At 50.5% G+C, this 24,065-nt stretch overlaps 1 protein-coding gene across 2 annotated transcripts in view; it reads right to left on the reverse strand.

The window, feature by feature from the left end:
• The window catches only part of mroh1 (maestro heat-like repeat family member 1), a 91,891-nt gene that overhangs the window by 46,610 nt on the left and 21,216 nt on the right, over nucleotides 1-24,065 (reverse strand). For both annotated transcript variants that reach the window (XM_052015969.1, XM_052015968.1), the window contains exons 9-16: nucleotides 20,098-20,176; nucleotides 18,924-19,037; nucleotides 17,223-17,299; nucleotides 15,093-15,215; nucleotides 12,410-12,520; nucleotides 11,290-11,434; nucleotides 10,442-10,479; nucleotides 359-500 (exon numbers count right to left, since the gene is read on the reverse strand). In XM_052015969.1, the coding sequence (XP_051871929.1) occupies nucleotides 359-500; nucleotides 10,442-10,479; nucleotides 11,290-11,434; nucleotides 12,410-12,520; nucleotides 15,093-15,215; nucleotides 17,223-17,299; nucleotides 18,924-19,037; nucleotides 20,098-20,176 (829 nt within the window). The remainder of the gene's footprint in view (nucleotides 1-358; nucleotides 501-10,441; nucleotides 10,480-11,289; nucleotides 11,435-12,409; nucleotides 12,521-15,092; nucleotides 15,216-17,222; nucleotides 17,300-18,923; nucleotides 19,038-20,097; nucleotides 20,177-24,065) is intronic.

Below are 24,065 nucleotides of genomic sequence, written 5' to 3' on the forward strand. Positions count from 1 at the left end.
TGCGTCACCCCCCCGTCATTCCCCCCTCCCCCGCATCACTCCCTCCTCCCTCACGTCACTCCCCATCCCCCGCCGTGCCATCACTCCCACACACCGTGCCACGTCACTCCCCCCTCCGTCACTCCCCCCTCCCGTGCCCCATCACCCCCTCCTCCCCCCCCCCCATCATTCCCTCCTCCCGTGCCATGTCACTCCCCCCTCCCCGCGTCACTCTCCCCAACCCCCCCGTGCCCTACCACTCCCCCCTCCTTACATCATTCCCCCACCCCCCCCTGCCATGCCCTGTCACCCACCCCCAAAACAGACACAAGGCTGACGAGTCCCCAGCTCCTAGACCCCTCTCCGGGGGCTCTCGTACCTTCCAGCTGCTGGAGGAGGGGTGGCAGCTGCTGGTCCCAGACCCCCGCCACCTGGGGGTGTATGACCGGAGCCAGGACCTGGAGCAACCTGAGCGCAGAGACCCCTCGACCCCTCCCGCGGTAGGGGAACGCGGACACCACCTGGGTGAAGCAAAGGGAATCTCAGGTTAGAGCGGTCCTGTGCAGCTTTAACGCACCCAACCCCTCGCGAGGGGGAGCGCCACAGAGTCTTATACAAATAGAACCATAGAACACTACAGCACAGAAAACAGGCCATTCGACCCTTCTAGTCTGTGCTGAAACTTTATTCCGCTAGTCCCATTGACCTGCACCCAGTCCATAACCCTCCAGACCTCTCCCGTCCATGTATCCGTCCAATTTATTCTTAAGACCTAAGAGTGAGCCTGCATTTACCACGTCAGATGGCAGCCTGCTCCACACTCCCACCGCTCTGAGTGAAGTTCCCCCTAAACCTTTCCCCTTTCACCCTAAAGCCATGTCCTCTCGTACTTATCTCTCCCAATCTAGGTGGAAAGAGCCTACTCGTATTTACTCTACACCCCTCATAATTTTGTAAACCTCTATCAAATCTCCCCTCATTCTTCTACACTCCAAGGAATAAAGTCCTAACCTGTTCAATCTTTCCCTGTAACTCAACCCCTGAAGACCCGGCGACATTCTAGTAAATCTTCTCTGCACTCTACACAGAACGGCACAGGAACAGGCCCTTCGGCCCACCATGTCTGTGCTGAACACGGTGCCAAATTAAACCAAATCTCTCCACCTGCAATGATTCATATCCCTCCATTTCATGTGTCTACTTAAAAGCCTCTGCAACGCCTCTATCGTATCTGCCTCCACCCCGGCAGCCCATTCCAGGCACCCACCACTCTCTTTGTAAAAAAAAACTTACCCCGCACATCTCCTTTAAATTTCCTCACTCTCACCTTAAATGCATGTCCTCTAGTACTTGACATTCCAACCCTGGGAGAAAGATTCTGTCTACTCTATCTATGCCTCTCAGTCTTATAAACCTCTATCAGGTCTACCCTCAGCCTCCGACGCTCCAGAGAAACAATCCAAGTCTGTCCAACATCTCCCTATAGCTCACAGCCTCTAATCCAGTGCCTTCAATTGTAAAGAAAATGTTTGTACAAGGCTCTGCCTTTTACAGGATTAGCTACCCATTCTCATTCTCTAAGGGACCAACATTTAATTAGTGTAATTATATAAAACTGAAGAAACAAGTTCTGACCGTTTTTTTTGCTGGTTTATTCTCAATCTGCTTTCCCCCACTTCTACTGGAAGACTTCCATTGTTATTTTTTAAAATGTTCGCCATCCCCAATCCTCTGACCTTCTGCTAATCTTTCCAACATATCTCCTTTCTCTAACACTTCTAAGCAAACGTCAGTGGCATTGAGCGAACTGGCCTTGAACCTTTAATCTGCTTTCTGTTTCCCCCTATCCTCCCACACCTAGAACATAGAACAGTACAGCACTGGACAGGCCATTCGGCCCACAATGTTGAGCCGATCTTGATGCCAATTTATACTAAATGTTCTCCTCTTGTGTATCATCCGCATCCCTCCATTCCCTTCATATGTGTAGCGGTTAATGCAACAATATTACAGAGCCAGGGACCTGGGTTCAATTCCGACCACTGTCTGTAAGGAGTTTGTACGTTCTCCCCGTGTCTGCGTGGGTTTCCTCCGGGTGCTCTGGTTTCCTCCCACATTCCAAAGACATACGGGTTAGGAAGTTGTGGGCATGCTATGTTGGCGCCGTAAGCCTGGCGACACTTATGAGCTGCCCCCAGAACACTCTACGCAAAAGATGCATTTCACTGTGTTTCAATATACATGTGACTAATAAAGAAATCTTATCTTATATTCATGTGTCTATCTAAATGCCTCTTAAACTCGAATGAACTGCCTGCTTCCACTACTACCCCTGGTAATCCATTTAAGGAATCCGTTATCTTGCTATTCTAGTTGGCGTGATCTTCATAGTCTGTGGTCATTGCACATTATTTAAAAATCTGAAGTCAAATTAGTCTTTGATTTCATAACTAGTCCCATAGCAGGATGGGTTCTGTCAACATGTAACAGAACAAGTCAAGTCAATTGTCATGTGCACAAGTGCGGTGAGGTACAGGTACAATGAGAAACTTGCAGCAGTATCACAGGCACATAGGTACAGACAACACAAAGAACATAAATTATACAAGACAGTGGAGAAAAAAACTCTGCAAAACAAGATAGTAGTGCAAAAAAAACACAGAATCAGAGACAAGTCCGAGGTAGTGCAAGAGGTGGTCTGTAGTGTTCTGTTGCTTAGGGTTAGGGTTGCACAGGAGACAAATAATGGATCAGAAAACGTACAGACAGCACAGGTGTGGTCAACAGTGTCCAAGCATCGGATGCGAGTTATAGAGTCACACAGCACGGAAACAGGCCCTTCGGCCCAACTCATCCATGCCAACTAAGGTGACTACCTGAGCTAGTCCCATTTGCCCGCGTTTGGCCCCTATCCCTGTCCAAGCATCTTTTAAACACTGCAATTGTACCCACCTCTACCGCTTCCTCCGGCAGCTCGTTCCATATACTCACTGCCCTCCGTGTGGAAAAACTTGCCCCTCAGGTTCTCACCTCTCACCTTAAACCTATGGCCTCTGGTTTGAGATTCCCCTACCCTGGGTAAAAGACTGTGGCTATTCACCTCGTCTCTGCCCCCTCATTAAACCTCTACAAGGTCACCCCTCAGTCTCCTTCACTCCAGGAAAAGAAGTCAAAACAGGTGTTGAGGACAGAGCTCAGATACTCCGCAAAAAGGCTGCCTAGTCTACGCTACATCGGGGAGGACACATCATTGACTAGATGATTGCTGGCAGAGACTGTGTGTCCTCATCAGCCACGGGTGAGGTACCGGAAGACTGGTGAATGGCTAATCTTGTTTCTCTATTTAAAGCTAGCAGGGATAAGATGTTGAACTACAAGCCAGTGAGTGGGGAGTGGTGGGAAAGTTAATGGAGGGGATTCTGAGGGGCAGGAATTACTTGCATTTGTAAAGGTAAGGACCAATTAGGGACGGTCAGCATGGCTTTGTGCGTGGGAAATTGTCTTGTGAATTTGATCGAGGTCTTTTTTTTTTGAAGAGAATTGATGAGGGAAATGATGAGGCAGTGGACGTCATCTGAATGGACTTCAGCAAGGCCTTTTATAAGGTCCCGCATCATAGGCTGGTCTGGAAGGTTAGAACACCTGGGACCTAGGGTGAGCTGGCCTATTGGACACACAATCAGCTTGGTGGTAGGAGGCAGAGGCTGGTGGCAGAGGGGTGTTTCTCAGATTGGAGGCCTGTGACCAGTGGTGTGCCACAGGCATTGGTGCTGAGGCCGCTGTTGTTTGTCATCTATAAGATTTCTTTATTAGATAGAAACACACAGTGAAATACGTCTTTCGTAGATTGTTCTGGGGGGCAGCCCACAAGTGTCGCCACGCTTCTGGCGCCAACATAGCATGGCCACAACTTCCTAACCTGTACGTCTTTGGAATGTGGGAGGAAACTGGAGCATCCGGAGGAAACCCACGCAGACACGGGGAAAACGTACAAACTCCTTACAGACAGCGGCCGGAATTGAACCCGGGTCACTGGCGCTGTAATAGCGTGACGCTAACCACTATGCTACCGTGCCTGCCCTGATGTGGACAAGTATGTAGGTGGCATGGTTAGCAAGCTTGCAGATGACACCAAAATCGGTGATATGGTGGGCAGTGAAGAAGGTTTGTCTTGGGTTACAACTGGATCGAGATCAACTGGGAAAGTGGGCAAGGGGATGATAGATGGAATTTAACTCGGACAAGTATAAAGTGATGCACTTAGGGAAGTTAAACCAGGACAGGACCAACACAGTGAATGGCAGGGCCCTGGTTGTTGAACCTTGGGTAACAGGTACACAGTTCCCCGAAAGTGGCAACGCAGGCAGACAGGGAGGTGACGTAGGCGTACGGTATGCTTGCCTTCATCGGCTGAGGCTTTGAGTACAGGAGTTGGGACGTCATCTCACATCTGTACAAAACACTGCTTAGGCTGCACTGGGAGTATTGTGTGCAGTTCCGGTCACCACACTACAGATGGAGTTCAATCCGGCACATGGAGTGCAATCCGGAGAAGTGTGAGGTGGTACATTTTGGAAGGACAAATTCCAAGGCAGAGTGCAAAGTTAATGGCAGGATTCTGGGCAGTGTGGAGGAGCAGAGGGATCTGTGGGTTCATATCCACAGATCACTCAAAGTTGCCTCATAGGTGGATAGGGTAGTTAGGAAAGCTTACGGGATGTTAGCTTTCATAAGTCGAGGGATCGAGTTTAAGAGCCGTGAGGTAATGATGCAGCTCTACAAAACTCTGGTTAGACCACACTTGGAGTACTGTGTCCAGTTCTGGTCGCCTCATTATAGGAAGGATGTGGAAGTTTTGGAAAGGGTGCAGAGGAGATTTACCAGGATGCTGCCTGGTTGAGACAATATGCATTATGAGGAGAGACTAAGGGAGCTCGGGCTTTACTCTTTGGAGAGGAGGAGGATGAGAGGAGACATGATAGAGGTGTACAAAATATTGAGGAATAGATAGAGTGGACAGCCAGCGCCTCTTTCCCAGGGCACCAATGCTCAATACAAGAGGGCATGGCTTTAAGGTAATGGGTGGGAAGTTCAAGGGAGATATCAGAGGGAGGTTTTTCACCCAGAGAGTGGTTGGGGCATGGAATGCGCTGCCTGGGGCGGTGGTGGAGGCAGGTACATTGGTCAAATTCAAGAGATTACTAGATAAGCATATAGAGGGGTATGTGGGAGGAAGGGGTTAGATAGTCTTAGGTGAGGTTTAAAGGTCGGCACAACATTGTGGGCCTGTATTGTGCTGTACTGTTCTATGTTCTACTACAGGAAGGATGTCATTAAGCTGGAGAAAGTGCAAAAAAGATTCACAAGGATGTTGCTGGGATTGGAGGGCTTAAGTTGTAAGGAGGGACTGGATAGGCTGGGACTGTTTTCCCTGGAGCGAAGGAGGCTCAGAGATGACATGATAGAGGTGTATAAAAACATGAGAGGCACAGATAAGGTAAATGGCCAGAGTCTGTTTCCCATGGTAGGGGTGTCTAAAACTAGAATGCATGGGGTTAAGGTGAGAGGGAGAAGGTTTGAAGGGGATCGGAGGGGTAAACCTCTCACCCAAAGAGTAGTCAGTATCGGGAATGAGCTGCCAGAGGAGGCGGTGGAGGCAGAAACAGGAACGTTTAAGAGGCATCAAGGCAGGTATTGGAATGAGCAGGGAATGGAGGGAGGCGGAACAAATGTGGGCAGGTGGGATTACCATAGATAGGCATGGTGGTCAGCATAGACACAGTGGGCTGAAGGGCCTGCTTCTAAACTGCACAACACTACGACAACAAGCTGCTGCCTTGCAACACCAGAGACCCGGGTTCGATCCTGACCTTGGGCGCTGTCTGTGTGGAGTTTGCACGTTCTCCCTGTGACCGCATGGTTTTCCCCCGGGTGCTCTGGTTTCCTCCCACATCCCAAAGACGTGCGGGTCGGTGGGTTAATTGGCCACGGCAAATTTTCCCCAGTGTGCAGGTGAGGGGTAGAACCTGGGCCGGGGAGTTAACGGGAATGTGGGGAGAATAAAATGGGATTAATGTCTGATGTGCACATGGGTGGCTGGTGGTCAGCACAGATCAGTGGGCCAAACGGCCTGTTTGTGTGTTGTATCACTACAGGAGGATCTCGGAGGAGAAATCTCTTCACTCAGAGGGCAGTGAATCCATGAAACTCAGTACCACAGAGGCAGTGGAGCACATCGACAAATATTTCAGATGGGTACAGAAGACCCTGGTCAGACCCCACGGAGTACTGTGCTCAGTTCTGGTTGCCTCACTACAGGAAGGATGTGGAAACCACAGAAAGGGTGCAGAGGAGACTTACAAGGATGCTGCCTGGAATGCGGAGCATGCCTTATGAAAACAGGTTGAGGGAACTTGGCCTTTTCTCCTTGGAGCAACGGAGGATGAGAGGTGACCTGATAGAGGTGTATAAGATGATGAGAGGCATCGATCGTGTGGATAGTCAGAGGCTTTTCCCCAGGGCTGAAATGGTTGCCACAAGAGGACACAGGTTTAAGGTGCTGGGGAGTAGGTACAGAGGAGATGTCAGGGGTAAGTTTTTTACTCAGAGAGTGGTGAGTGTGTGGAATGGGCTGCCGGCAATGGTGGTGGAGGCGGATATGATAGGGTCTTTTAAGAGACTTTTGGATAGGGACATGGACTTTAGAAAAATAGAGGGCTATGGGTAAGCCTAGTAATTTCTAAGGTAGGGACATGTTCGGCACAGCTTTATGGGCTGTAGGGCCTGTATTGTGCTGTAGGTTTTCTATGTTCTATGTTCCTAAGACCTCAGGGGTAGGAGGGTGTGGGGATAGGCCTTTGAGGTTCAAATTAGATGACAGAACAGGCTCGACAGGCCTGGTGGCCTACTCCTGCTTCCATATTTATGCCTGCCTGATTGACATGATTCATTTCAGTAGGGTAGATGAGTGTAGTGCACTTGATGTAGTCCACACAGATTTCACTAAAGATCTGATAGAAGTTTATAAGATTAAGATAGGGTAGAGTCAGAACCTTTGTCCCCCAGGATGAAAATATCAAGTACTCGAGGGCATGGGTTTAAGGTGAGGGGGGAAATTTTAAAAGGAGATGTGCAGGGCAAGTTTCTTTTACACAGAGAGCGGAGGGTGCCTGGAACGGGCTGCCAGGGGTGGTGGTGGAAGCAGATACGATAGAGGTGTTTTAGAGGCTGTTAGACAGACGGATGAATATGCAGGGAACGGAGGGATGTGGACCATGTGCAGGCAGAAGAGATTTAGTTTAGTTCGGCATCGTGTTCGGCACAGACATGGTGGGCCGAAGGGCCTGTTCCTGTGCTGCTCTGTTCTATATTTTTAATCCCTTCTATGCAAAGATTGACGAGAGTCTGGGTATAGGAAGGGTGTCATTAAGCTGGAAAGGGTGCAGAAAAGGTTCACAAGGAGGTTACCAGGACTGGAAGACTTAGAACATGAAACATTAGCACACAGTACAGGCCCTTCGGCCCACAATGTTGTGCCAGCATTTTATCCTGCTCTAAGGTCTATTTAACCCTGCCCTCCCACAAAGCCCTCCCATTTTGCTCTCATTCATGTGGCTAACTATTAAATGTCCCTAATGTATCTGCCCCCACAACCTCCGCCGGCAGTGCGTTCCATGCACCCACCACTCTCTGACATCCCCCTTATACCTTCCTCCAATCACCTTAAAATTATGTCCCCTTGTGTTAGCCATTGTCGCCCTGGGAAAAAGTCTCTGACTGTCCACTCGATCTGTGCCTCTTATCATCTTGTACATCTCTATCAGGTCACCTCTCATCCTCCTCCTCTCCAAAGAGAAAAGCCCCAGCTCGCTCAACCTCCCCTCATAAGACGCTCTCCAATCCAGGCAGCATCAGCTCGAGTTACGAGAGGCTGGATCGGCTGGGACTGTTTTGACGAGGTCCCATGATGCAGGCTGGTCGAGAATGTTAGAGCCCACGGCATCCAAGGGGGGAGAAAAAAAGTGGATCCAGAAATTGGCTCAGTGGCTGGAGGCGAAGGACTGATGGGCATTTTTGTGGGCTGTGACCAGTGCGGTTCCCCGGACTCAGTATTCAGTTGCTCTTTGTAATATAAAAACGATTTAGACCTGACCCACGATAAAGAAGTTTGCAGATGATACAAAGACTGGCCACGTGGTTGACTGTGAGGACAGCTTTAAATTGCAGGAGTCCTAGAGATGTACAGCACAGAAACGGTCCCTTCGGCCCACAAAGTCTGTGCCGAATGTCAGCCACTGATCCCATTTCATTCTCCCCCCAGATTCTACCCCTCGCCCACACAATGGGGGCAATTTACAGCGGCCAATTAACCCACCGACCCCCACACGGTCACAATGAGAACGTGTAGACTCTACACAGACAGCGCCGGAGGTCAGGATCGAACCCAGGTCTCTGGCGCTGTGAAGCAGCAGCTCTACCCGCTGCCCCACTGTGCCTGAGGACATAGGTGGCCTGGTCAGTAGGGCAGAAAAATGGTGCATGGAGTTTAACCCAGAGAAGTGTGAAGTGATGCATCTGGGGGTGTGCAGCATGAGGGAACAGACAATAGACTTTTTCCCAGGGTTGGGGAATCAAGAACTGGAGGGCATAAGTTTAAGGCAAGAGGGGAGAGATTTAATAGGAGCCTGAGGGGCAACTTTTTCACCCAGAGGGTGGTCCGTATATGGAACGAGCTGCCAGAGGAAGTGGGTGAGGCAGGTACATTAACAACATTTAAAAGACACTTGGACAGGTACATGGATAGGAAAGGTTTAGAGGGATATGGGCCAGACTCGGGCAAGCAGGGCAGGCACGGTAGTGTAGCAGTTAGCGTAACACTATTACAGTGCCAGTGACCCGGGTTCAATTCCGGCCGCTGTCTGTAAGGAGTTTGTACGTTCTCCCCGTGTCTGCATGGGTTTCGTCCGGGTGCTCCGGTTTCCTCCCACATTCCAAAGACGTACGGGTTAGGAAGTTGGGGGCATGCTACGTTGGTGCCGGAAGCGCAGCGACACTTGCGGGCTGCCCCCAGAACACTCTATGCAAAAGATGCATTTCACTCTGTGTTTTGATGTACAAGTGACTAATAAAGAAATCTTAAATGGGACCAGCTTGGATGGCCATCTTGGTCGGCATGGACTAGTTGGGCCGAAGGGCCTGTTTCTGTGCTGTATGACTCTATAATTGTATGGATACCAGTGGTGTGGAGGAACGGAGGGAGCTCAGTGTGCATGGACAGGTGGAAGGACCGGTCAATGAGGTGGCGAAAATGACACATGGGATGTTACTCTTCCGGCTGAGCCGGACAGTACGAGAGCAGGAAGGTGATGCTCCCACTTTCCACAATACCAGCTGGGCCACAGCTTGAGCACTGCGTTCGGTTCTGGTCACCACATCACAGGAAGGATGCGACTGCGCCGGAGAGGGTGCCCGAGTTTTACCAGGACTGGAGAGGCTGGGGGTTTTCCTTGGAAGAGAAGAGAGTGGAAGGGGAGACTATAATAACCAGACCCATCATACAGTTATAGACCTCAATCAAGGATCCAGGTAAAACACAGAACAGTCCAGCACTGGACAGGCCATTCGGCCCACAATGTTGTGCCGATCATGATGCTGATTTATACTGAATGTCCTCACTCCTGTGTATCATCCACATCCCTCCATCCCCTTCATATTCATCTGATATTCTAAAAGCCTCACAAGCTGCCTGCTTCCACTACTAACCCCTGGTAACCCATTCCAGACACCTACCACTCTCTGCGTAAATAACTTCCCCCTGACGTTGCCTTTAAACTTCCCCCCTCTAACCTTAAAAGCATGTCCTCTGGTGTTTGACATTTCTATCCTGGGGAACAGATTCTGACTGTCCGCTCTATCTATGCCTCTCATAAATTTTTAAAACCTCTATCAGGTCTCCCCTCAGCCGGATGGGGTGGGGGGAGGAGGCAGCGCCGGACAGACGGGGAGGGGTGGGGAGGTGGAGGAGGTGCCGAAAGGGGGTTGGGGGGGGCGCGAGGGGGAAAAGAGGACCAAAACCAGGGGCACAGATTTAAATTGACTGGTACAGTGTTAGAGGAGGGATGAGGAAAGTGTTTTCTCTCCCCAGACTGGGTGGGGGCATCAGTCAGAGCCTGAAAGGGTGGGAGAGGCAGGAACCTCATCGCATTTCACGGTTCCTCACCATGAATGAGGCACAGCGACCGGCACAGGGACCCAGAGCTGGAAAGTGGGATTAGACTGGACGGCATGGTAATGATGGGCAGAATGGCCACCTTGAGTGGGGGGAGGGGGCGCGGTTAAATTGTCTATTATTCTAAATCCAAGAAAAATTCATTCCTCCCCGCACCCCTCTCCTCCCCCTCTGACACAGGAGCCCTGGGAACTTGGGTTACCAGTCTCACTCCCAAATTTGAAGACCACTCACCAAGAGGCGCGTCAGCAAGGCGTGAGGTGTTGGCAGATCTACGGAGAGACGAAGCAGACAGAAGTGAAAGGAAACTTTCTGCACATTTTGTACTAAAGAGCTTAATAACATTCCCGCTTCACAGAGCAGCCCAATATCTCCCCAAAACAGGAATTCTTCCCAACGAGAATTGATCGAGCTGTCTCTCACTCAAAGGCAGACAACCTCCCACAACAACAAACTCTGCCCTCCATTTACCACGTTTCTAAACTCCACGTGTTCATTGAAGGGGGACCTCTGGGGGAAAGCAGATTGCAGATTATCAAACATTCCCAGAGCCCGGACCGTATGGGTTAGAGACAGAGTAAAGCTCCTTCTACACTGTCCTGTCACTCAAACCCAGCACAGGGACAACAGCTGAGATACAAAGTGAAGCTCCCTCTACACCGTCCCATCACACACTCCCAGGGTCAGACACAGAGTGAAGCTCCCTCTACACCGTCCCATCACACACTCCCAGGGTCAGACACAGAGTGAAGCTCCCTCTACACCGTCCCATCACACACTCCCAGGGTCAGACACAGAGTGAAGCTCCCTCCACACCGTCCCATCACACACTCCTGGGGTCAGACACAGAGTGAAGCTCCCTCCACACCGTCCCATCACACACTCCCGGGGTCAGACACAGGGTGAAGCTCCTCCTACACCATCCCATCACACACTCCCGGGGTCAGATACCTCCACGTTATCAAGACAATTACCAAGGTATTGTGAAATCAGAATTAACAGGTAGCTGTAAAGAACAACAACTGAACTACAAGGCGAGTACATTCGGACAGTTGAGATGTGGCTCTGCTAAAATCACCAACCTCTTGTCCTGTTGCTGAGCAGAGGTTCCTTGCTGTTAGCTTGCAGTGCCTTAGTTCCCAGGAACGCCAGGCTGCGGCAGATGGGGGTGAGGGCGTTCAGGTACTGCACCGGCATCACGAACTCCAGGAGGAATGGCCACAGAACCTGCACGGAGACAACCTTCAGTGGGCAACAAAGACCAGTTTCTCCCCCCGCCCCCAGCTCCGGCAAGTTCACTCCAGCAACAGGGAGGTTACTGCAGAGTCAGACTCCCCCATGTCCCAGGTACGGGTCGGCTTCTGCTCCAGAGACAAGCCTGATAACCCAGCTGAAACTTCAAGGGGCAGCATTGGCTGGGGGGGGGGAGCGGTGGTCAGATGGACTGAGTTATAGGGAGAGAGCCTGGGCAGGCTGGGCTGAGACTTGGAGCGTAAGAGAATGAGGGGTGACTTTTGAGGTGTATAAAATCATGAGGGGCATAGCTAAGGTGAATACACTCAAGTCTTTTTCCCAGGTTTGGGGAATCAAGAACTAGAGGGCACAGGTTTAAGATGAAGCGGAGAGATTTAATAAGAACCTGAAGGGCAACTTTTTTTTTAATATAAAAGCTGGTATCTATATGGAACGAGCTGCCAGAGGAAGTGGGTGAGGCAGGTACATTAACAACATTTAAAAGACACTTGGACAGATTCATGGATAGGAAAGGTTTAGAGGGATATGGGCCAAACGCAGATAAATGTGATTAGCTTGGATCGGCATCTTGGCCAGCATGGACCCGTTGGGCCGAAGGGCCTATTTCTGTGCTGTATGACTATGAACTCTTATTACTACTTTAATTCCTTCAGTACAACATCGTGGGTCGAAAGGCCTGTTCCTGAGCTGAAGGTTTTACTTTCTATTTGAAAGATCGGGGGTTAAGGGTGACTGGGGGAGCCGGCGGCGGGCACAGGCGTCAAATGGTAGGGCAGGCTCGATGGGCCAAGTGGCCTACTCCTACTCCTATTTCCTTGCGTTCCTGTGTTGATTTATCTGATTGTTGGAGGGATCTGGCAGGACACAGCAGCACCAACTGACGTTGGCTTTGAAAGACCGCAGGCATCAAGGACGATACAGGTGCTAGGACAACGCGGGCAGACTGACCTCCTGCATGCTCTTCACGGTGGTGGTCAGCAGGTTCAAGATGTTGTCACACATATCCCTCAGGTTCTCCTCAGTCACCTCCTCTGGGTCGTACGTGCGGGGCTTGGGGGTCTGCAAAGGTGCAAGGAGTTCCAGTTATAAACACGGCATAAACCTTTGGTCAATGGTGCACAGTTCTGGCCACCCCATTACAGGAAGGATGTGGAGGCTTTGGAGAGGGTGCAGAAGAGGTTCACCAGCATTAAAGGGTATGAGCTATAAGGAGAGGTTGGACAGGGTTGTTTTCTCTAGAGCGTCAGAGACTAGGGGGAGACCTGATAGAGGTTTATAAAATTACAAGAGGCATAGACAGGGTAGACAGTCAGAATCTTTTCCCCAGGGTAGAAATGTCAAATACTAGAGGGCGTAGCTTTAAGGAGAGAGGGAGAAAGTTTAAAGGAGATGTGGGGGCAAATTTTTGTTTTATACACAGAGTGGTGGGTGCCTGGAACAGGCTGCCAGGGGTGGTGTTGGAAGCAGACACCACAGCAACATTTAAGATGCTCTTAGACACATGAACAGGCAGGGAACGGAGGGATACAGACCAAGTGCAGGCAGCAGCGTAGTTTAAATCGGCATCACAGCTGCCACAGACTTGGTGGGCCGAAGGGCCTGTCCCTGTCTAGTACTGGAACGTTGGGTGGGGCAGCAGGGAGAGATCCGCAAGAGGGGGGCCCAAGAGTGGCAGGTGGCGAGGGAGAGAGTGGATAATGGGAGGGGTGAGAGCGGTGAGTGGGAGTGTGGGCGAGGGAACCGCGTGCATGTTGAGCAGGGCCCTGGTATGGTACCAGGAGATCAACAGATGTATGAACCACTGGAGAGTCGGAGACAGGCAGGAGAGCAGAAGGGAGCCAGGATTGGATCAGCCACCATGTTATCGAAGGGTGGGGGCATGCTCAGAGGGCTAGGGGCCTCACCCTCCCCCACTTGTTCTTGTGAACTTGCCTCAGTGCTTCACAGGATGGAGCCCGAGCCCCGGACCGGACAGAGAATGGGGGAAATACCCAGCAGGTCGTGCAGCACCCGTGGGGAGGAGCTCGCAACGCAGCTCGATGACGTCTCGACAGACATCGGGCTGATGCATTCCTGCTCTCGCCACGGCTGCTGTCTGACCTGCTGAGTCTCCCCAGCATTTCCCATCCCAATTCCAGATCTACGGCACCCGGTGTATATCAGGCAGCCACCCTCACATTCTCCTGCCGGCAGGCACAGTAGTGTAGCAGTTAGCGTAACGCTATTAAAGCACCAGCCACCCGGGTTCAATTCCAGCCACTGTCTGTAAGGAGTTTGTACGTTCTCCCCGTGTCTGCGTGGGTTTCCTCCGGGTGCTCTGGTTTCCTCCCACATTCCAAAGACGTACGGGTTAGGAAGTTGTGGGCATGCTATGTCGGTGCCGGAAGCATGGCGACACTTGCGGGCTGCCCCCAGAACACTCTACACAAAAGATGTATTTCACCGTGTGTTTCGATGTGCACGTGACTAATAAAGGGATCTCATCACCCCAGGACCCACACGTGCTCCACCCCCTGAACCAGGAGTGCTGCACTGTTGGGGGTGCCATCTTCTGGCAGCGAGAGCAGGTCCAGGTCCCATTTGGGGTGTGGGAGGTCCCACGACACTGCACTCCCCCCACTCCCAGCCAGTATTTCCCTCTCAGCCAAGGACCATTTGGTCCTTTACACTAGTCGGATCGACAGAGGGTGGTGGTAGATGGAGCGTATTCTGCCTGGATGTGGACCAGTGATGTTTTGCAGGGCTGTTCTGGGACCCCTGCTCTTTGTAATTTTTATAAATGACTTGGATGAGGATGTGGAAGGGTGGGTTAGTAAGTTTGCTGATGATACAAAGGTTGGTGGTGTTGTGGATGGTGTAGAAGGTTGCTGTAGATTACAACAGGATATTGATAGAATGCAGAGCTGGGCTGAGAAGTGGCAGATGGAGTTCAACCCAGATAAGTGTGAAGTGATACACTTCGGGAGATCGAATCTGAAGGCAGGATACAAGATTAATGGCAGGACTCTTAGCAGTGTGGAGGAACAGACGGATCGTGGGGTCCACATCCACAGATCCCTCAAGGTTGCTGCGCAGGTTGATACTGTTGTTAAGAAGGCGTATGGTGTGTTGGCCTTCATTAGTCGGGGTATTGAGTTCAAGAGCCGCGAGGTGATGTTGCAGCTCTATAGGACTCTGGTCAGACCAGACTTGGAGTATTGAGATCAGTTCTGGTCACCTCATTATAGGAAGGATGTGGAAGCTTTAGAGAGGGTGCAGAGGAGATTTACCAGGATGCTGCCTGGATTGGAGAGCATGTCATAAGAGTAGGTTGAGTGAGCTAGGGCTTTTCTCTTTGGGGAGGAGGAGGAGGATGAGAGGTGACTTGATAGAGGTGTACAAGATGATAAGAGGCATAGATCGAGTGGACAGTCAGAGACTTTATCCCCAGGGCGACAATGGCTAACACGTGGGGACATAATTTTAATATTAATAAGGATAAAATGTCAGAACAACATTGTGGGCCAAAGGGCCTGTACTGTGCTGTAGTGTTCTATGCCCACACTGGTTTCGGCAGAAGCTGCGCCTCGGACGGATTGCACTGTGGATTCCCCTGGGAAGTGTCGAGGCTCTCCCTGGGAGCAGGTCGTACCCCTGGATTGCAGGGCAGGGCGCACTGCCGGACGATGAACTCCACCATGGCCTCGCCTCCCTCCAGCTCCAGGTACTCGTGGTGGGCCATGGCGCTGATCACCTGGGCGAGCATCCGCTTCACCTGCCGAGACAAAGACAGCATTAACCGCCCTCTGCCCAACAGAGTGACGCGCAGAGAGGGGAGGGGTCCAGCTGAGACGTCCCAGAGAAGGGAGACGGACCCCATCATCGACCACAGGGTTTTAAAGGGAGCGTGGGGTTAGTTCAGGGCTCTGGGTCGGGGGGTGGGGGGGGGATACACACGGTTGCTGGGTCAGCCAGCCTCGAGGTATGGAAGCAGCGATGTGCCTCTGGGGCCGGAACATGTAGTCAAGTTGCACCCAGAGGGGTCACCAGTTAACTGGAGGTCCAAACTCGAATCTTACAGAGGCAACTGAAGTTAACACTCACCTTGTTCGGTTTGTCCTCTTTGACCCTCACCAATTTTTATCAATGCACCACAGAAATCATCCTATCTGGATGCATCACGGCTTGGTAAGGCAACTGCTCTGCCCGAGACCGCAAGAAACCGCAGAGTTGTGGACAGCTCAGCTCAGCACATCACGGAAACCAGCCTCCCCTCCATGGACTCTGTCTACACTTCTCAATGCCTCGGTAAAGCAGCCGACATAATCAAAGACCCCACCCACCCCAGACATTCTCTCTTCTCCCCCCTCCCATTGGGCAGGGGATACAAAAGCCTGAAAGCACGTACCACCAGGCTCAAGGACAGCTTCTATCCCACTGTTATAAGACTATTGAATGGTCCTCGATGGTCTCTTGACCTCACAATCTACCTTGTTATGACCTTGCATCTTATTGTCTGCCTGCACTGCACGTTCTCTATAACTGTAACAAAGTTCTTCACTGTACCTCGGTACATGTGACAACAATAAACTAATTTACCAATCTTTAAACACACCAGAATGTCGTCAAAACCTATCCTGTTCACCAACTTCCGTCAGGGGAGGAAGCTGCTGAGTTTAACCAGACTGACAGGCACGTAACTCCAGACCCACCAACGTCCTCAGCTCAGAGTCAAATAGGGACGGGCAATTTATCACACCGTCACCCAAATATATAAATGAGACCAATGATTTCATGGATTTACAAGGGAAAGCTCAGGTTGTCCCTCTGTAGGTCAATGGAACCTGCCTGCAAAACCCTAACCCTACCTCAGCAACCGAACTCTACAGACCACCTCTTGCCCTACCATGGACTTGTCTTTATCTTCCACTAAAGTCTTGCTTTTGCAGTCTTTTTATTGCTTCACTGTATGGTATAATTTTATGTATAATTTATACTGTGTTGCCTGTACCTACGTGCCTGTGATACTGCTGCAAGTTTTCCATTGTACCCGTACCTCACCGCACTTGTGCACATGACAATAAACTCCACTTGACGACAATTTAATGGAGGGGCTGGAAGAACAACTAAGGGGAAACTATTGCCTGTGTCGGCCTCCTCCACCAGCCCTCAACAGAAGGTCCGTGAAACCAAGGTTTCCAGCACTTTATTCAGAATGTAATGGAAAACATCCCACCTACCTGGTGGAGTGATTCCAAAGAGTTCAACACCTTGTAGGACAAAGTAGCTGCTTAACTGGGTTCCTATCACCCGCCCTGACCATTCACTCCCTCTGTGGTGTGCACCACCTACAAAATGTACCCACCCAGGCTGGTCCTGTGCTGTGCTGTCCTACGTTCTAATAGAGATGCTCAAAATGGGGAGATGGAGAGGCAGGTGGGGGGGGGGGGGGGGTGGTAGGATTCTAAATTAAAGGGGAACCACTTCAAAAACTGAGCTGAAGCATTCAGGCTTTAAATCACAGCACACTTTTCCCCAGAGAGGTTGGTGAAAATCTACAGCCCTCTGTCAAACCCCAGAGCTCTTGGAGATTGAGGTGAGACAGATTCTTCTGGGTGAGGACATCGATGTGGATTGGGGCACTGTTGCCCAGGGGCGTGGAGTCAAGTCGGGTAAATGGGGCTGAGGCACTGATCTAACCGATGCCACCTCAAGGGTCTCCTCAGTGTCATGATAGCGGGTGTTCTCCAAGGCCACCGGAGGCGGGTGGGATGCTGGATACCTTGTTGCTGTTGTTGTCCTGGAGTGTGAGCTTCATGCCAGTCAGTATCAGGAGCTTCTTGCCCTCCAGCTGAGTTGCTGTGGAGATGGAAATACACAGTATTGAGTAGACCACCTCTTGCCAACACAAGAACCCAATCATCTCCTAGTTTGCCACAGGTAGGGACCAGAGACTTACAGATGCCACTTTACAATAACTCCCTTTAGCATCAGCCTCCAAATGACTCAGACAGGGACATGGATAGGAAAGGTTTAGCGGGAGATGGGCCAAATGCAGGCAAATGGGACTAGCTCAGATGGTCAGCATGGAAGAGTTGGGCCGAAGGGCCTGTTCCCATGCCGTATTACTCTATGACCACGAGGAGGGTTCTTCAGATCATTAGAGTCTCACGAGACAGAAACAGGCCCTTCAGACCTCTGTGTCTGTACATCAAGGACCCAATTATACTAACCCTACACCAACACATTTGTTATACATCACACAAACAGGCCCTTTGGCCCAACTACTCCATGACAACTAAGTTGCTTTCCTGAACTAGTCCCATTTGCCAGCATTTGGCCCATATCCCTCTAAACCTTTCCTATCCATGTACCCATCCTAATGTCTTTTAAACATTGTAATTGTACCCGCCTCTACCACTTCCTCTGGCAGCTCGTTCCACACACCCACTGCCCTCTGTGTTGAAAACCTGCCCTTCAAACCTTTTCCTTATCACCTTAACCCCTCTGGTTTTAGACTCATTCCAAACCACACAGACAGCAGCTGAAGTAATGATCAATCCTGGGTCCTGAGCCTGCAAGACTGTGCATTAACATTTAAGTCAGGCAGAATGAAGATGACTGGCTCTTTCCCCTGTCAATCAAGCTCAATGACCAGAGTCTTTTTCCCCAGGGAGGGGGTGCTAAATACAAGGGGACATAGGTTTAAGGTCAGAGGCGAGAGATTTAAAAGGGACATCAGGGGAAGCTTCTTCACGCAGAGGGTGGTGCGTATTTGGAATGAGCTGCCAGCAATAGTGGGCACATTAGCAACATTTAAAAGCCATCTAGATAAGTGCATGGATAGGAGAGGTTTAGAGGGCTATGGGCCAAACGCGGGCAGATGGGACTAGCTCGCTGGGCAACACAGTCGGCATGGACGAGCTGGGCTGAAGGGCCTCCTTCTGTACTGGAAGACTTTGACCACACTGTTCTTAAGTGACTGTGATTGGTTATCGACATAATTTATCCATAACTATATTCGCTGATCTTTTTTCTGGAGAAGTTATAGAGCTGGTTACTCAGCACAGAAACAGGCCCTTTGGCCCAACTCATCTGTGCCAACCAACACACCCATCTAAACTAGTCCCACTTGGTCCGTATCCCCAAACCTTTCCTACCAACGTAATTAGTTAGATAAGTACACGGGTAACTCATCCTGATGCTGCAGTATTTGTTTCCTTTATACAAACAGCAAGTCGATTTAGTCAGACCTCCAATGGTTGCTGCCAATATGGTCAACAGATTAAATGCCCCACTCTGTCTCCCTCCGAATGTGGCACCTGACCCATGAGCTTAAAGGGACAGACCCGGCAGTTACCTGCCTTTGATTTGTCGCATAACATTACTGATGCGCTCTGAACCTCGGCAGCGCCCCTCCCACGGCACCGTGCCCCCTTGGCAGCGCCCCTCCCTCCCGACGTCCCCGCTCGCTCCGACGTACAGCAGGAGTTGATGAGGTGCTTCAGCACAGTCAGGGTGCCGATGCGGACCCGCTCGTTGTGGACCTCCAACTTCTGGAGAAGGAAAGCGACGAGTCTGTCTGTGTAGGCGCAGGCTGCGAGAGAGGGAGAGGAACGACAGGTCACTGCTGCCCCACCACAGATGCCCACCCAGAGACCACCCTCTCCACTGGGTAGCGAGCTCAGGACCCTCCCTGCAGGGACCAGGCAGGGTCCCACATTACCACCAGATGCAAAGGCTGCACCTCCAGCAACCTGCCAGCGAGGGGACACAGGGTAGCACGCTGCCTCAGCAAGCGATTAGGAAGGCCAATGGCACGTCCTTTGCAGCTTTATAAAGCTCTGGTTCAGCCACATCTGGAGTGTTGCATTCAATTCTGATCACCCCATTACAGGAAGGACGTGGAGGCTTTGGAGAGGATGCAGAAGAGGTTCACCAGGATTAGAGAGCATGAGCTACAAGGAGAATCTGGACAAACTTGGATTTTCTCTGGAGCGGTGGAGGCTGAGGGGAGGTTTATAAGATTATGAGAGACACAGATAGAATAGACAGCCAGTATCTTTTTACCCCCTAGGAGGGTGAAATGTCTAATTAGTAGGGCATGCATTTAAGGTGAGAAGGGGAAAGTTCAAAGGAGATGTGCAGGGCAAGTTTTTTTTTTAAAAAGTAGCCAGAGAGTGGTGGGTGCCTGGAATCTGCTGCCGGGGTGGTGGTGGAGGCAGATATGGTAGGGGCGGTTAAGAGGCTCTTAGATAGGCACATGAATACCCCCCCCCCCCCCCCCCCCCCCCCCCCGATGGCAGTAACAAGAAGAGGGCAGGTTCTGGATGGTGAGGACAGAGATGAATCTCTTCAACCAGAGAGTAGTGAATCCTTGGAATTCTCTTCCCAAGAAGGCAAGACAGATCAATTGGATACTAAGGGGAGTTGGCGCATATGGGGATAGTGTGGGAAAACGAGGTAGAAGATCAGCCACGATCTTACAGAATGATGGAGCAGACACAAGGATGCAACAGTCCCCTCCTGTTCCCATTTCTTAAGCCCAGTTCTGCACCAGAGTGCCAGCCTCGATTATGTGCTCGACACACAGGTGCCCCTCGAGGCTCGGCTCCTGTCCCCTCACCCAGAGGGCAACCCCTGGAGAATTCCCTTACCCAGGACCGTGTAACAGCGAAGGACTTCGTTGTGGTTCTTGACAGCCATGTGGTTGGTGTATTCCAAGGGAGCACAAACCTGTGGAGAAAACAGGAGGGGGAATACATGCATCAGAGAGTCACAGAACGAGGGTGGAACAGTGGTACGGGGGGCAGAGCTGCTGCATCGGAGCACCAAAGACCCAGGTTCATTACTGACTTCAGGCCACTGTGACCGCGTGGGATCCCCTGGGTGCTCCGGTTTGCCCCTGGGTGTGGGTCGGTGGGTTAATTGGCTGCTGTAAATTGCCCCCATTGTGTAGGTGAGTGGAAGAATCGAGGGGGGGGGGGTTGATGGGAATTGGAACAAATGAAAAATGAGGTTAATGTAGGATTAGTGTAAAAGAGCGGTTGATGGTCAGTTGGACTCGGGGGCCAAAGGGCCCATTTCTGTGCTGCGTCTCTCTCTCTGACTAAGAGTAGGCTGTAGACCATAAGACAAAGGAGTCGGCCATTCAGCCCATCGAGTCTGCTCCGCCATTCTATCATGAGCTGATCCATTCTCCCATTTAGCCCCACTCCCCCGCCTTCTCACCATAACCTTTGATGCCCTGGCTACTCAGATACCTATCAATCTCTGCCTTAAATACACCCAATGACTTTGCCTCCACAGCTGCCCGTGGCTACAAATTCCACAGATTCACCACCCTCTGGCTGAAGAAATTTCTCTGCATCTCTGTTCTGAATGGGCACCCTTCAATCCTGAAGTCGTGCCCTCTTGTACTAGACTCCCCTACCATGGGAAACAACTTTGCCACATCTACTCTGTCCAGGCCTTTTAACATTCGAAATGTTTCTATGAGGTTCCCCTCTCATTCTTCTGAACTCCAAGGAGTACAGCCCAACAGCTATCAAATGTTCCTCATATGTCAACCCTCTCATTCCTGGAATCATTCCAGTGAATCTTCTCTGAACCCTCTCCAACGTCAGTATATCCTTTCTTAAATAAGGAGCCCAAAATTGCACACAGTTCTCCAAGTGAGGTCTTACCTCCATGCTGCATGTAGAGTCATACAACATGGAAACAGGCCCTTCAGCCCAACTCGTCCATGCCAACCAAGTTGCCCAAATGAGCCAGTCCCATTAGCCTGCCTTTGGCCCATATCCCTCCAAACCTTTCCTATCCAAGTACCTATCCAAATGTCTTTTAAAGACTGTAATTGTACCTGCCTCTACCACCACCTCTGGCAGCTCATTCCATATCCCCACCACCCACTGTGTGGAAAACCTGCCCCTCAGGTCCCCTTTCAATCCTTCCCCTCTCACCTTATACCGATGCCCTCTCGTCTGGATTCCCCAACCCCGGGGAAAAGACAATCAGCCTGCCTGCACATGGTTCATATCCCTCCATTCCCTGCATATTCATGTGTCTATCTAAAAGCCTCTATCATATCTGCTCCCACAACTAACCCCTGCCAGCCTGCTCCAGGCACCCACCACTCTGTTTAAAAAAACGTGCCCCACACAATCCAAAAAACATTCCCCCCACTCACCTTAAAGCTATGCTCTCTAGTATTCAACTTTTCTACCCTGGGAAAAAGATTCTGACTGTCCACCCTGTCTCTGCCTCTCGTAATTTTATAAACTTCTGTCAGGTCTCCCCTCAGCCTCTGACACTCCAGAGAAAACAGCCCAAGGTTGTCCAACCTCTCCTTATAGCTCATGCCCTCTAATCCAGGCAGCATCCTGGTGAACCTCTTCTGCACCCTCTCCAAAGCCTCCACACCCTGTAACAGGGCAACCAGAACTACGCACAGTAATCCATGTGTGGCCTAACCAAAACTTTATACAGCTGCAATACAACTTCCTGACTCTTATACTCACTGCCCCAGTGATGAAGGCAAGTGTGCCGTACACCTTCTTTACCACCTTATCTACTCCCTTTGCTGCTTTCAGGGAGGTATGGACTAGGATACCAAGAACCCCCTGTACATCAATGCTGTTAAGGGTCCTGCCATTTACTGCATACTTTCCCCTTACATTTGACCTCCCGAAGTGCAGCATCTGAAAGGCTCAGAAATGAGTAAAGAGTAGTGGGGTCTGGAACTCACTGACAGGGAGGTAGAAGCAGGAAGCCACATCACGTTTGAACGATACCTGGATGAGCTGTGACCTGCAGGGTTACAGACCCAGGGCTGGGAAGTCAGATCACCAAGGACAGACATGATTTGGCTGATGGACACAATGGGCCTTACGTGAAGTGAAGTTCTGTAAGGCGAAGGGTTTCCATGCTATATAATTCTATGACAGTTTGATGACTGAAACACGAGGAGAAACAACAGACAGGGAGCCAGGGACAGACTGAGGCAGCAATGGAACACTACAGACCACCTCTTACACTACCATGAACTTGTCTCTGATTGTGGTTTTCTTGCACAGTTTATTTTTCCACTGTCATAATGTAGCAGTTAGCATAACATTTTACAGCACCAGCGACCTGGGTGAAATTCCAGCCACTGTCTGTAAGGAGTCTGTACGTTCTCCCTGTGTCTGCGTGGGTTTCCTCCGGGTGCTCCGGTTTCCTCCCACATTCCAAAGACGTACGGGTTAGGAGGTTGTAGGCATGCTATGTTGGCGCCGGAAGTGTGGCGACACTTACAGGCTGCCCCCAGGATACTTTACACAGAAGATGCATTTCACTTTGTGTTTCAATGTACTAATAAAGATATTTTATGTATAACTTATATCCTGCATGTTGCCTGTACCTGTGTGCCTGTGATGCTGCTGTAAGCTAGTTTTTCATCGTAGCTGTACCTCACCGCACTTGTGCACATGACAATAAACTCAACACCGAGTACAAGAGTTGGGACATCACGTTACAACTGCACAAGATGTTGGTGAGACCACACTTGGAGTACTGTGTGAAGTTCTGGTCGCCATACGACAGGAAAGATGTCATTAAGCTGGAGAGGGGGCAGAAATGATTCACTAGGATGTTACTGGACCAGGAGAGCTCTAGTTGTAAGGAAAGACTGGACAGGCTGGGACTATTTTCCCTGAAGCGAAGGAGGTTGAGGGGTGACCTTACTGAGGTTTCTCAAATCACAAGGGTTGTAGATGGGGTAAATAATCACCATCTTTTTCCCAGGGTAGGGGAGTCTAAAACTAGAAGACACAGATTTAAGGTGAGAGACCATAAGACAAAGGAGCAGAAGTCAGTCATTCGGCCCATCGAGTGCTCCACCATTCTATCATGAGCTGATCCATTCTCCCATTTAGCCCCACTCCCCTGCCTTCTCACCATAACCTTTGATGCCCTGGCTGCTCAGATACCTATCAATCTCTGCCTTAAATATACCCAATGTCTTTGCCTCCACAGCCACCCGTGGCAACAAATTCCACAGATTCACCACTCTCTGGCTGAAGAAATTTCTCTGCATCTCTGTTCTGAATGGGCACCCTTCAATCCTGAAGTCGTGCCCTCTTGTACTAGACTCCCCTACCACGGGAAACAACTTCGCCACATCTACTCTGACCAGGCCTTTTAACATTCGAGATATTTCTATGAGGTCCCCCTTCATTCTTCTGAACTCCAAGGAGCATAGCCCAAGAGCCGTCAAACGTTCCTCATATGTTAACCCTCTCATTCCTGGAATCATTCTAGTGAATCTTCTCTGAACCCTCTCCAACGTCAGCACATCCTTCTTAAATAAGAGAGGGGAAAGATTTAAAGGGGACCTGAGGGTCAAGCCTTTGCCCACACAGAGAGGGGTACGTATGTAGAACGAGCTGCGAGAAGTGGTAGAGATGGGTACAATTACAACAGTTAAGAGACATTTGGTACATGGATAGGAAAGGTTTACCAGGATATAGGCAAATGGGACTAGCTCAAATAGACATCTTGGTTAATATTTACAAGTTGGGCCGAAGTGCCTGTTTCCATGTTGGGTAACTCCATGACAACTGCAGACGGAGTTGATTCAGATCAA

Source organism: Pristis pectinata, chromosome 5 (assembly GCF_009764475.1).
Source record: "Pristis pectinata isolate sPriPec2 chromosome 5, sPriPec2.1.pri, whole genome shotgun sequence".
In the NCBI taxonomy this organism is placed as follows: Eukaryota; Metazoa; Chordata; class Chondrichthyes; order Rhinopristiformes; family Pristidae; genus Pristis; species Pristis pectinata.